Raw genomic sequence first — 11,389 nt, forward strand, 5'->3', positions numbered from 1 at the left:
ACAGGGTCTAAGTTGGACGGACATTGAAACTCCTCTCTAGTCCAGGCTAGTCTGGGACTTTCAGTGTTCCCTCACTCTGCTTCCTGAGTCGCTGGGATCACACCAGGCCTGACTCAGGATTTACTTCATTGACAAAGATTTTGCTTGGTAAAATTCAGATCCAAAGAATAAGTGGTGGAGATTACAAAGCATAACTTGATGGAATGCCATGAGTCCTTTTTATTTGCAAGTGCTTAAGTGAGGCTGCAGACAGCCTGGGCACACATTCCCCTTTAGAATAAGCTGGAATCAATACCACTTGTATTTCTGGTTTTGAAAAGAAAAAAAAGTCTGTCTGCACACATGAACAGTGGCACGAGACCTGCACTTTTAAAACTGAGCCAGCCAGCTTTCCAGTATGGATGGGGGAAGTGCTCATGAAGTCCCACCCCTAGCTAAGAAGCTATTGATGGCTGATGGGGAAGGAAAATGTTTTACTGAGGGATGCAGCCCCTGAAAGGCTGCCCATGCTCCAGGAGATGGTCCTGTACCCATGCACACACAAGCAACACTATCCACCGGGGAGAGAGAGAGAGAGAGAGAGAGAGAGAGAGAGAGAGAGAGAGAGAGAGAGAGAGAGAGAGAGAGAGACAGAGACAGACAGAGACAGAGACAGAGACAGATACAGACAGACAGAGACAGACAGAGACAGACAGAGACAGAGAGGCAGACAGACAGAGAGGCAGAGAGATGGAGACAGACAGAGAGACAGACAGAGACAGAGAGAAAGAGAGACAGACAGAGACAGAGAGACGGAGAAACAGAACACATATAGTTAGGAGGGAAAAGTGGTGGGATTAGGGAAATGGGAAGAAATTGGAGGGGAAGGAATATGGAGTAGACTTGACCAAAATGCATTATATTCAAGTATGTATTTCTGAAACAATAAAAATATTTTTAAAGAACACACCAGTGGGGGGTCACTTGTTAAATATGTGATCGATCAGCACCTCAGTCCGTCAAAAGCTGACATAAAGAAGTTTGGAAAGACAAACTAAGTGGTTCTTTGTTCTTGAGCAGCTTTTTAACCAGTCTTCCTTAAAAATCTGAACTTACAGCTTGGAGGTCTAAGCAAAAGGAAAATGATAAATATTCATAGGAGATTAGTGTGTCACATTAAAATTCTAGATTCATTCATAAAATATATTTCCTTTGTGGACAGGAATATCATATGATAATGATATGAGGGAAGAGGGCAGGCTGTCTTTCCCAGGCTGGGCTCTGCCCCAGGGCCTGCTAACTATCAGGGAATGGTGAGGCGATTCCAATATGAACGTCCTTCTGTCATAGACTATGTCACTTATTGCCCAGAGGACACCAGAAAGTGGTGCTATTAGTGTGCAGCAAAGAACCACTCTTCCTGGAGACAATGCCGTAAGGTCATGACATTCTGTGTAATACTGCCTCTTCATGTCCACTTCTTATAGATCTCTGACCTTAGTCATCTCAGCTGTCAGGAGTGATTCTTACTGTACCAATCAGAAGGGAGAAAAAACAATATAACAGTATCTGTTTTAAATCAACTTAAATATAATACTCAGTCTGTAATTGGGACTTAAGTATTGGTCATTGCAGGGGCCTGGTTCATGCCACAGACTGTACAGAATCACAATATGAAGACAGCATGAAGCTATCAGGGAGAATCCTGAGCAAGTCTTTGTTATTCATCTTGAGAAATTCCATTGTCTATGATACCTGGTCCCTTCATGTATAATAGCTTGGCTGGAATGAGTCTGACTTTGAGCGTGAGATTGTTTATGGAGGCTGGAGCCCTTCTTTAAGGGTCTACCTGTTATTATTCTATCCATGTACCTCATTACCTAGCCATGCTGATGGCTCTGTGACATTGCCCTACTAGACTCCCATCATTATCTGCAGAGCCAAGAAGGGAAGGCATGAGAGGTCCTGGTACCAGAGGCTAAGAAAACAGCAATGCCACCTTAGGCTAGTTTCTCCTGGACCAAGCATTTAGGACACGGTTTCTGTTAAATGATGCATTCCTAGGATCAGCCAGTGAGGGAACTGCAGAAGACAGAAGGGGAAGAACTCAGTTAAGAGTGTTTTCAAATGCAGCCTGTTCCCACAGGGGTCTGGAAAGTGAAAATTACAGTTCAAGGGATATGGCTATCCCACTGGCAACCTTCGGTTGGATAAAGGATGAGACAAAGTCAAGGTGATTTCGTCTCTTTTCCATTGGGCAAGCTAGTTTTCATGCTCAAGGTCACTCTGCCGAAGGATGCAGGTGCCAGCTGTAAGCAGCGAGACACACCTGGAGAAGTACAAGGCAGGTCCCTTGTGTTGCTACAGGGATATGAGAAATCTGGTGGGGGCTCCTGTAGAGTTCAAGATGAGAGCAGTTACAAAGCTGTGGCATGTGTGCCTCTAAAATGGCATCATAACAAACCACTTCATACAGTGCTCTTCTGGGAGGTAGGGACTAAGAGTATAGAATAAAGGTCTTTAAATGTTCATCTGAAACAATATTCCAGAGAAGTGCCCCTCTGGTGACAGTTTTGTTATATGAATTAACATATAAGGACATGCTCAATTTAATGTGTTTCTGTCCTTAGGCTGAGTATCAAGAGGAACAAGGCAATGTGCCATTTATTATTAATCGTGGGATGTTCTACTTAGAAAGGAAGGGCTTCTAGCTCCTTTATTCCAGAGATAGAGATAGAGATATTTTAAATTCTCTATTGGCTTTGTCTGAAATATCTGTACCACTCAGGTGAAATGAGACAGAAAGCCCTTGAAAAAAATCAAACAGAAAAGAATCATGAATCTGTCCAATTGAGGAGATACAAAGGTTTCTAAAACAAGAACACACAGAGGATTGGAGATTGCTTTGCAACCTGTGAGAAGGACCTCTGATGAGATGCAATGGTCTGTATACCTACCGGGGGCTGTCTAAACGAGGAGAAACACAGTGGACAGACCAAGTCTTAGACTCTCTTCAGAAGCATCATAAGCAGATGTGCATGCAGCTTTGGAAAATACAGGAAATGGGAGAGAGGAGACAACATCCAGGTGCTGTTTGTACAGGAGTGAAAATGTAAGGTTTCAGTATACAGGATTAAAACTGTGAAAGTAGAGACAGTACATGTGGTACCCAGAAGTCTGAGTCTTCCTGAATTGGAAGCCCATCATTGTTTCTGTTCCAGTCCCCCTTTCCTCTCATGCAGGGACACCAATTTACATACATATTTATTTATTTTCCTACACATATTTATATTGCTATACATTTTCACCTTTTAGGCTTCATGATTCTTTTCTTCTAAGTATTCTTTCAGCTTATAAGAACTCATCAACCTCGTTGGATTTCCTATTTAATTATCCACTGAATTTTTTATTTCATCATTGTACTTTTCCATTTCAGATTTTTCCTGTGGTTATATTTTAAGGCTTATAGTTTTCTGCTAAAGTTATCCATCTTGTCCTTGGTTTCCTTGAGGATATTTGGCATAGTTATGTTTTAAAGTGGTATCACAAAACAACATTATCTGAAGCTTTATGACTCTCCTTCTTTGGTCTATGTTTCTCTTGATTTTCAGTTAAGGTCTTGCCGTCCATCTTGGTCAGTCGAGGCTGCTACAGCGAAATGGCATACATTGACTGATTAATGTTTACTTCTCATAATCATGAGGGAAGGCAAGGGAGAAAACTGTCTGGATTCCATTTCATAGAGGCAGTAATATCACTCCTAAGGGGTCTATCCTCATGATCTAATCACTACCTTTGAATGCTACACTATGGGAGTAGTTAGGATTTCTACAGAAGACTTTTGAGGAGACACAAACATTCACTCCATTGAATCATCACCTAGATGGATCATCACTTAGAAGTATGCTTAGCTTTATCCTGGTGGCATTATATATACAGTAACTTAAATCTACTAAGTGCTCTCAGAATTCTCCATCCTATGGTCTCACCAAGTTTCAGCTGCTCTGGGACCTGAGGCTTTTCTTAATTCAGAATTAAGATATGCTATATGAAAAGTTTACATATGATCTGATTCGATAAATGTCATTTGGGAAAATGTATACACTGAAGAATTGTGGAAATAGAGTCATACCCTCACATCCTGGGTAGAGGGTGGTAATATATTCCAAATTAGCTTCTCATTCATTCTTATTTTAAAACTTTCCAGTGAGAGAAGCAAATGATATCAAAGTTATAAATCTTTATTTTCTCTAAAAGTTCAACAACTTCTCAGTTCAGACCCACAGTAAATGTAGCAGATGTACACACCCTGAGGGCCTAGCCCGTGACAAATCAGGATGTGAGAGTCTATCATACCATGAAAGTACCTTCTTCCAAGGGAAGGAGAACCAGCTCTCAGGTTTACCTGTCCAAACCATCAGCAGAAAAGATTTTTCTCCTTCTTCTGAAGCTGATGTGACTATAGTTGAGATCTTTAATTCTCTGTATTTCAAGACTAGCATTAAAGACTCCCCTGTCTTTCTTGGCCATGAGCAAAGCTCAAAATAGATGAAGAACAACACTTGTAAAAACTCCAGCTTCAGCTCTTGCATTGACTAATTGGGCACAGATTTAGGTAAAAGACACAGCTAAGCAGTCTAGTTGGGAGGGGTTGTGGTCAAGTGAATAACTGTCCCACGTAGGCAAAGCAGTCCTTTCAACTCCTGTTGTTATATGGAAGCATAGATCTAAGCATTTTAGTCCTGAATCATTTTAAAGGCCATAACTTGATTTAAGATCTCCCAATTTTTGTGTTATGACTAATTCCACAATTTTAAACATGCATATGGCATACACTGCCTTTCATTATAGTCTCCAGGCCCCAGCAGTAGACAATCGGCTGTGTGTTTCAAAACTGAAACATCTGTATGGATGAAGGTAGCCTCACTCGCTGCCTCCTCTGCTGTTTCTCCCACATCAGTGTCATTCCTAAAGCACAGCACTGAGGTTTTCTGAGTCCACTTGAGATGTTAAAACTGTACTTCCTTGTTATGGCATCTCAGGATTTTTGAACAGCTTGCTCAGTGAGGTCCCTTTCCTTACACTTAAAATAGGAGCTTAGGATTTACGCACAAAAGGAGTTGATTATATTACATAACCCCAAGGCACACAGACCATGACTGATCTAGTACCATATGGCCCACGGACAGTTTTCAAGGGAGGTCAAGCCACGCATTTGGCTAGTTCTGGAAATCTTCCCAAGTGGCATATAGAAATGATATTTATTCATTTGTGATTGTTGAATAATTTAGAGATATCATCCAAATAGAAATCCTCTTTTTGTCTGGGAGCAAAAAAATAAGTTTCCAGGAAGGTGATTGGGGAAGTTATAGGAAACAAGGCCTGTTGAATGTACACTTGCATTACTTGGCGACTGTTCCAGAGGCGTGAGTCTGTGCCTTGGAAGAAATGACAAAAAAGAAATCAGGGATAAGTGCTGGAGCGATGGCTCACTTGCTGCTTTTGTAGGAACCTAGGTTCTATGGGTGGCTCTCAACAATTTAGTTCAAAGAATTTGACCCCTGTCTTCTGGCCTTTCTAAGCACAAGGCACACATGTAGCACACGCATATATGCAAACAAAATGTACATACACATAAATAAATATTTAAAAAGAAATAAAGAAAGGAAACTGATAGAGGTCCCAAATTCAATGGTAAAAGGTTAGATTTTTCATGAGTTTCTCTGTCTTTCCCTAGGCTGGTTATATTCATTACTGTGTCATAATCTGTTTCAGACAATTATGTTATTTATCCAATAGAATATTTCCAGGCCATAGCTAAAATGTTCTAAATAGCTGCTGATGCCTCTTCAACTTTAAGTCTCTATCCTATAGGAATAAAAGGATAAATATTTCTTTGTAATGAATGTTAAGTATCCAAGTAAAAAACTCTTTTTGGAGGATGGGGAAGGCTGTTAGATCTACAATTCTATAGTATTGTTTTGCTTGATTTTATTTTGTATGTATGGTATTTTGACAACATCTATGTCTGTGAACCACTTACATGCCTGATTCCTGAAGGCCAGAAGAGGGCGTTAGATCCTCCTGAAACAGAGGCTATAACAGTTGGGAACTACTATATGGATGATGGGAACCCCAGTCCTCTGGAAGAATAGCCAGTGCTCTCAATTCCTGAGTTATCTCTCCAGCACTACCTGGTACCCTGTACCCTGGTTGTTTTGTTGTTGTTTGGTTGTTTGGTTTTAAAATTAAAAGTTTCAGCATACTGTTTTCTTCCTGGAGTTGAATTCTAAAGTCTAAATCCATTTTAGATATATATTCTTGATTCAAATCAGTCCTCCTTTCTGAGTACACACTGTAAGTAGGACAGTGGTAGAGTGTGGGTTAATTGCACAAGTGTTAGAAAATAAAACATACAACACCACCATCAAAAATAATAACCACCATATACTAATTGAGAAATCTAGGTGGCATATTTACATTTGTCCAGGCTTGCCCAGCTTCTGCAATTTGAGAAAGAAATAAACAAATGGGTCATCTAGGACCCAGACTTAGTGTCAAACTTATTTATATTTCCAATGAATGATTTCCTCACTTAAGAATCGGCCATGAAACAAGCAGATGACATGCCTACCACATGCTTCTCAACAATGAATTTTCTCTTGGAGACTCTTGTAAGCACTGCTGTGAGCAGACTCCCTGTCAATGTATTTTTAATTCAATGAAATGTGAAAAGAATCTATTCTAAAACCGGATGACTCAGATTTTTAACAGTTCTCCCCCCGCCCCATCCTTTCACTTCTAGTCCTTGAAGAAAGAAACTGCTCAGACCTTGGAGGCCCAGTCAATGGGTACAAGAAAATCACAGGAGGTCCTGGACTTCTCAATGAGCGCCATGTAAAAATTGGCACAGTTGTGTCTTTCTTTTGTAATGGCTCATACGTTCTGAGTGGCAATGAGAAAAGAACTTGCCAGCAGAATGGAGAATGGTCAGGAAAACAACCTGTCTGCATGAAAGGTAACTTATAGACATCTTTGTATTCTACAGATCTCATAGAGTCATTGTAACTCTTTGATAGGTCCAATGCCTGCCTTAAGTCCCTGGAATACTGTTTTCTTATAGACTCATCCTTAAACCATATGTAACTCCTGACTTGGAGAATATTCTTTAAAAACATTTGTGTCTTGTTTCCTGCTTCCCAAGAAGTCTTCACTCTCATCTTTCCTAAGGTGATCGAGAAGAGCAGTTTGGGGAAGATGCCAAGGCTGGGTTTTAGCTATGGAAATCCAAGGACAGAAGTTGTAAGCCTTTGCACATCTGTTTTTGTCATGTGTTTAATAAAAGTGCCAATAAGCACATGTTCCTGGTCACCTATATGAGGGGATGCTACAGATGTAGATGGCTAAAACCGAACACAGCAGACCTTCATACTTCTAACAATTGAATGAGTAGTTTGGAAAACAGAGAGAGATCAGTATTCCCAAAATAGAGGTGATAGTGTGTGATAGGTAGGATTGATTGTAGACAGGAAGGATTTAAGGATGCTAGGAGCAGCTGGGATAATACTCCAGATAGAAGACAGGAGAAAAAACCTGGGTATAGACTGAAGTGGAAGTATCTGTCTTATGGTAAGCTCAAGGCAAGCCATCTAGGAAGTAAAAATTAAAATATAGGTTGGAAGCAGAAAACCCTGGACTGTTGTGTTGGGAGCTGGAGCCCTCCACAGTGGAGATGCAGCTTCTCCCTGACTTTATTCATTGATTGTTTCGGGCTGATGCTGCCTTTACTGAGAAGAAAACTGTGTTCATGTCCTAGATTGTCAAGACCATTGCCCCTACCCGTCACCCTCTCTGCTGGGTGTTTGTCAACAACCTGATCCACGGGGAAAGGAATGAAAGAGAAAAAAGGGATAAATGTGAAAGGGATAAATCACTTTAGACTTTTGCCAGAAGCAACTTTCATCCTCCCAGCACAAGGCCTGATGTTTTATTTCATTAAGTATGGGAACAGTGTTGCATATGTCCTTGGAGGGTTTTTTGTCAACTTTTCTCTTACAAATTAATACAACCAAAGTACTCTAAGTTGCTAATTAGACAAATGTTGGCTGCTAGATTGGGAAAGAGAGATGGGAAGGATTCGTTTTCCATGGAAGAAAAAAAGAAAGATTTCAGTGAATTGAAACTGGGCTCCGAGTTGTCCTCTGGTGACTGCTAGGGACCTTCATTGCAGAGACAGGACAAGGAATGGTTGGTTACTCAAGACTTATTTATAATTGGCACTGCAGTCTGGTTTTAAACAAGTGCTTCCTAATTCCCTCTGTGGGCTCTATTTTGGAAACTTCACTTTGAATTTTATTCCACTATGATCTAGTTTGCTGACACCATTCCCATGAACAGATGGCCTTAATCTATGAACTGCCACTGTCCCAAGTCTTCTCTCAGAAGAAGAGGTTTTCAGAGAGGACTACTGAGTTGTATAGTAGCAGCTCCCAGGTGAAAAGCAGCTGGCATCTTGCTAAGTACACTCTTGAAGCTTTTCTAACCCGTGCAGCCCCTGAGACCAGTGAAGGAATGCATGGTGTCTGGAAAGGTGGGAGTCAGGTGTTATTCTGGATGGCATGGTGTAACCAGTGTAGGTGGGAAAGCATAATACAACATGGTTTATCTGTTTCTAGCCTGCCGGGAACCGAAGATCTCAGATCTGGTGAGAAGGAGAGTCCTTTCGATGCAGGTTCAGTCAAGGTGAGGCCAAGCACCTGAACTCCTCTTTGAAGGATAATGGCTATTTCCCTTCTCGACTTGCATTTGGCCAAAGACAGCCTGGCATTTCTAAGGGACATTTAGTGCTAACTGGTCATAAAAGAATGGGGCTTGTTAGATGGAGGCTCATTAGCCAGCGGCTTTTGGCTAAGAGGAAGCTACTATTGGAAGAAGTACAAGTTTTATTGGATCGTGGGAAAGCAGATGGTTGGTGAGAAGAAGCAAAGCTTCCCTGATGATCTTTGAGGAGTTGGACTCTAATACTTTAGTCTTCCTGAAATGGCTGCCACTTTATTATGGCAACTTCTAGGAGCCAGCAATCCTGCTGAATCATGCAGCCACCTAGGGCTTAGAAAGATGGTCTTGATGGTAACCAGTCAGATGGAGCAGACTGATGGAGCCCAGGAGTTAGAGATAAATGACCAATAAGAGAGACATGAACTCTGATGAGAGACATGAACTCTTGTGTATACTCAATGTTCCTCTTGGGAAGAAAGATGAGGCCTACCTGCTAGTGAGAAAGGAGACCATGTCTACTCTCTTCTTCATCCTTGTCCTCTCTACTGCAGTTGCACAGATATCTCTGGTTTCCTTCTTCCAGTTCAACCATAATTCTGTTTGAGAAACATTAAACTTGTGGCTCCTTCAATCTGGAAACTGTTTCTACTGGATCTCACCGAGGCTTACTCCACCCCCATCCTTCAGTTCTCTGCTTTTTCACATAGCAGAGAGATCATCTCTGACTCTTCTTTTATGCTAGATACATTCTCTACTACTACATTCCCAGCCCCCCAGCTATCATTTGAAATAAAACTAGTAACATCGCATGTGTCCTAACACCACATCAGGCTGTTTCCATTAGCTAGTGTTCTGTAGCCTTCACCATGATTCTGATTTCATCTTGGTATCACCCATCCCCTCCTGCCACCATGTCTGCCACATAGAAGCCATTCAGTAAATAGTTCTTGAATGAGTAAATTGGATTAACAGTCAAAAGTTCAAAACCTGCTTCTGCCTCTTTTTAATCCTAGTTATGTGTAGACAATTTCCTGAAGTTAAATTGGCCTTCATCTTTCTTTTTGAAAGACAGGGGTAATTAATATTGGTACCCTAGGATTGCTGTAAGAATTAAAATTACACTGACAGATGACACTGAAGCTGTGTGCCAGCTGTTCATTTGTCACTTTATGTAGATTAATTTGCTTAGTTCTCACAGTAACCATAGAAGCTGGGTATTTTTATTATTATTTGCATCTTATTAACATATCCTTGCATATGTGGAAACTGAGGTTCTAAGGAGTTAAGTGATTGCCAGAACAAGATGTCAGTTTAAAGCAGAACTGGCTTGGATGCTCCTTCAGTGAAGGTTGCTAACCACACTCATCCCTGCCCAGGTTCTCGTCCATTTGTCTTTTCCCCTTGGGAACAATGACAGTAGAATACAGGCTCTGTCTCATCTCTGTCTTGGTGGCTTCCCTGGAGTGGGTTCTCCACTAAGTGCAATGCTCTCCCTGTTTAGGCGATGCCACCTGTACAGGAGTCCTGAGCTACACAAAGAGACAAAAGGGCTTCCTACTGTTGAAGCACTTTTAGTGGGAGAAGGTGCTAGGTGATTCCTGCAATAGAGAAAGCAATCCTAAAATCTAATTGAAGTGTCTTTCTGAAGTGGGGGTCTTCTTGGGTTTTGTAACTTCCCGAAACAAATATCAAGTTCACAGTGACCAAAAGGTAAGCACATTGTACATTCAGAAGCTCCTAGACCTAGCTATAAACATAGCATGGATGTCTGCTGAGTGAAGTCGCTGTGGACTGAGTGTTTCCTGAGCCAAACACCATAGCGAGATACAAGAAATAGATTTCATCTTAAACAACATGAAATTGACATGATAGAGACACTAGGGTGGAAATGGTGACTGTTAAATGCTATCTTGGGTGTCATCTTCCTTTACTGTGCCCCAAAGTACCCTCCCCCACAAGTGCCTCTCTAGGCTTCATTTCCCTATTTGTTATTACACAGGGATGAGGACATCAATTCCTGAAGGAACCCCAGTCTGCCGCTTGACAGTCATTACATACCGATGTAAAGCCAGCACAAGCTGTAGGATGTGTCTCTCCCCACAGAGAGTCTCTAGGGGGCTCGACTTCAAGCTCATTTAATGCCCCCTTTTCCATTTACATGCAAGTTTTTGTATTTCTCCCAAGCAGTGTTGCCTGAGAGAAAGTTCTAGTCTCTGAGGTGAACTAATTACATTTTCTAATTGGCAAATCAAGCTACTGTATCAACACTGTTTAGTTCAAGTCAATTCCTAATATTGCCCCATTATGGTAATGTTCAGAGAAAAGAATGTGCCTGGCTTTCTCTCATTCAAATTAACTTCTTTTCCTGTTTATTTTTGCAATTAAATGCTCTCTCTCTCTCCACCTCTCTCTTCTCTTCTCTCCTTTCCCCCCTCAGTGTGTGTCTACACAAAGAGTACATTTGGATCATAATATTATGTCAGACTTTATTTGGTTTGGTTTAAAATCCTAGGTACTTGGAAGAATGCCTGGACTAAAGGACTACAATATTGAGTGACATAAAGAAAATTTATTCAGTAGCAAAGAGAGAGAGAGAGAGAGAGAGAGAGAGAGAGAGAGAGAGAGAGAGAGA

At 41.2% G+C, this 11,389-nt stretch overlaps 1 protein-coding gene across 2 annotated transcripts in view; it reads left to right on the forward strand.

Annotated features, from left to right (window-relative positions):
* Window positions 1-11,389, forward strand: part of Pamr1 (peptidase domain containing associated with muscle regeneration 1) — a 97,061-nt gene that overhangs the window by 81,528 nt on the left and 4,144 nt on the right. For both annotated transcript variants that reach the window (XM_031371158.1, XM_031371159.1), the window contains exons 7-8: window positions 6,785-6,997; window positions 8,655-8,721. In XM_031371158.1, coding sequence (XP_031227018.1) covers window positions 6,785-6,997; window positions 8,655-8,721 — 280 coding nt within the window. The remainder of the gene's footprint in view (window positions 1-6,784; window positions 6,998-8,654; window positions 8,722-11,389) is intronic.

This window comes from Mastomys coucha, unplaced genomic scaffold, assembly GCF_008632895.1.
Source record: "Mastomys coucha isolate ucsf_1 unplaced genomic scaffold, UCSF_Mcou_1 pScaffold15, whole genome shotgun sequence".
Classification (NCBI taxonomy): Eukaryota; Metazoa; Chordata; class Mammalia; order Rodentia; family Muridae; genus Mastomys; species Mastomys coucha.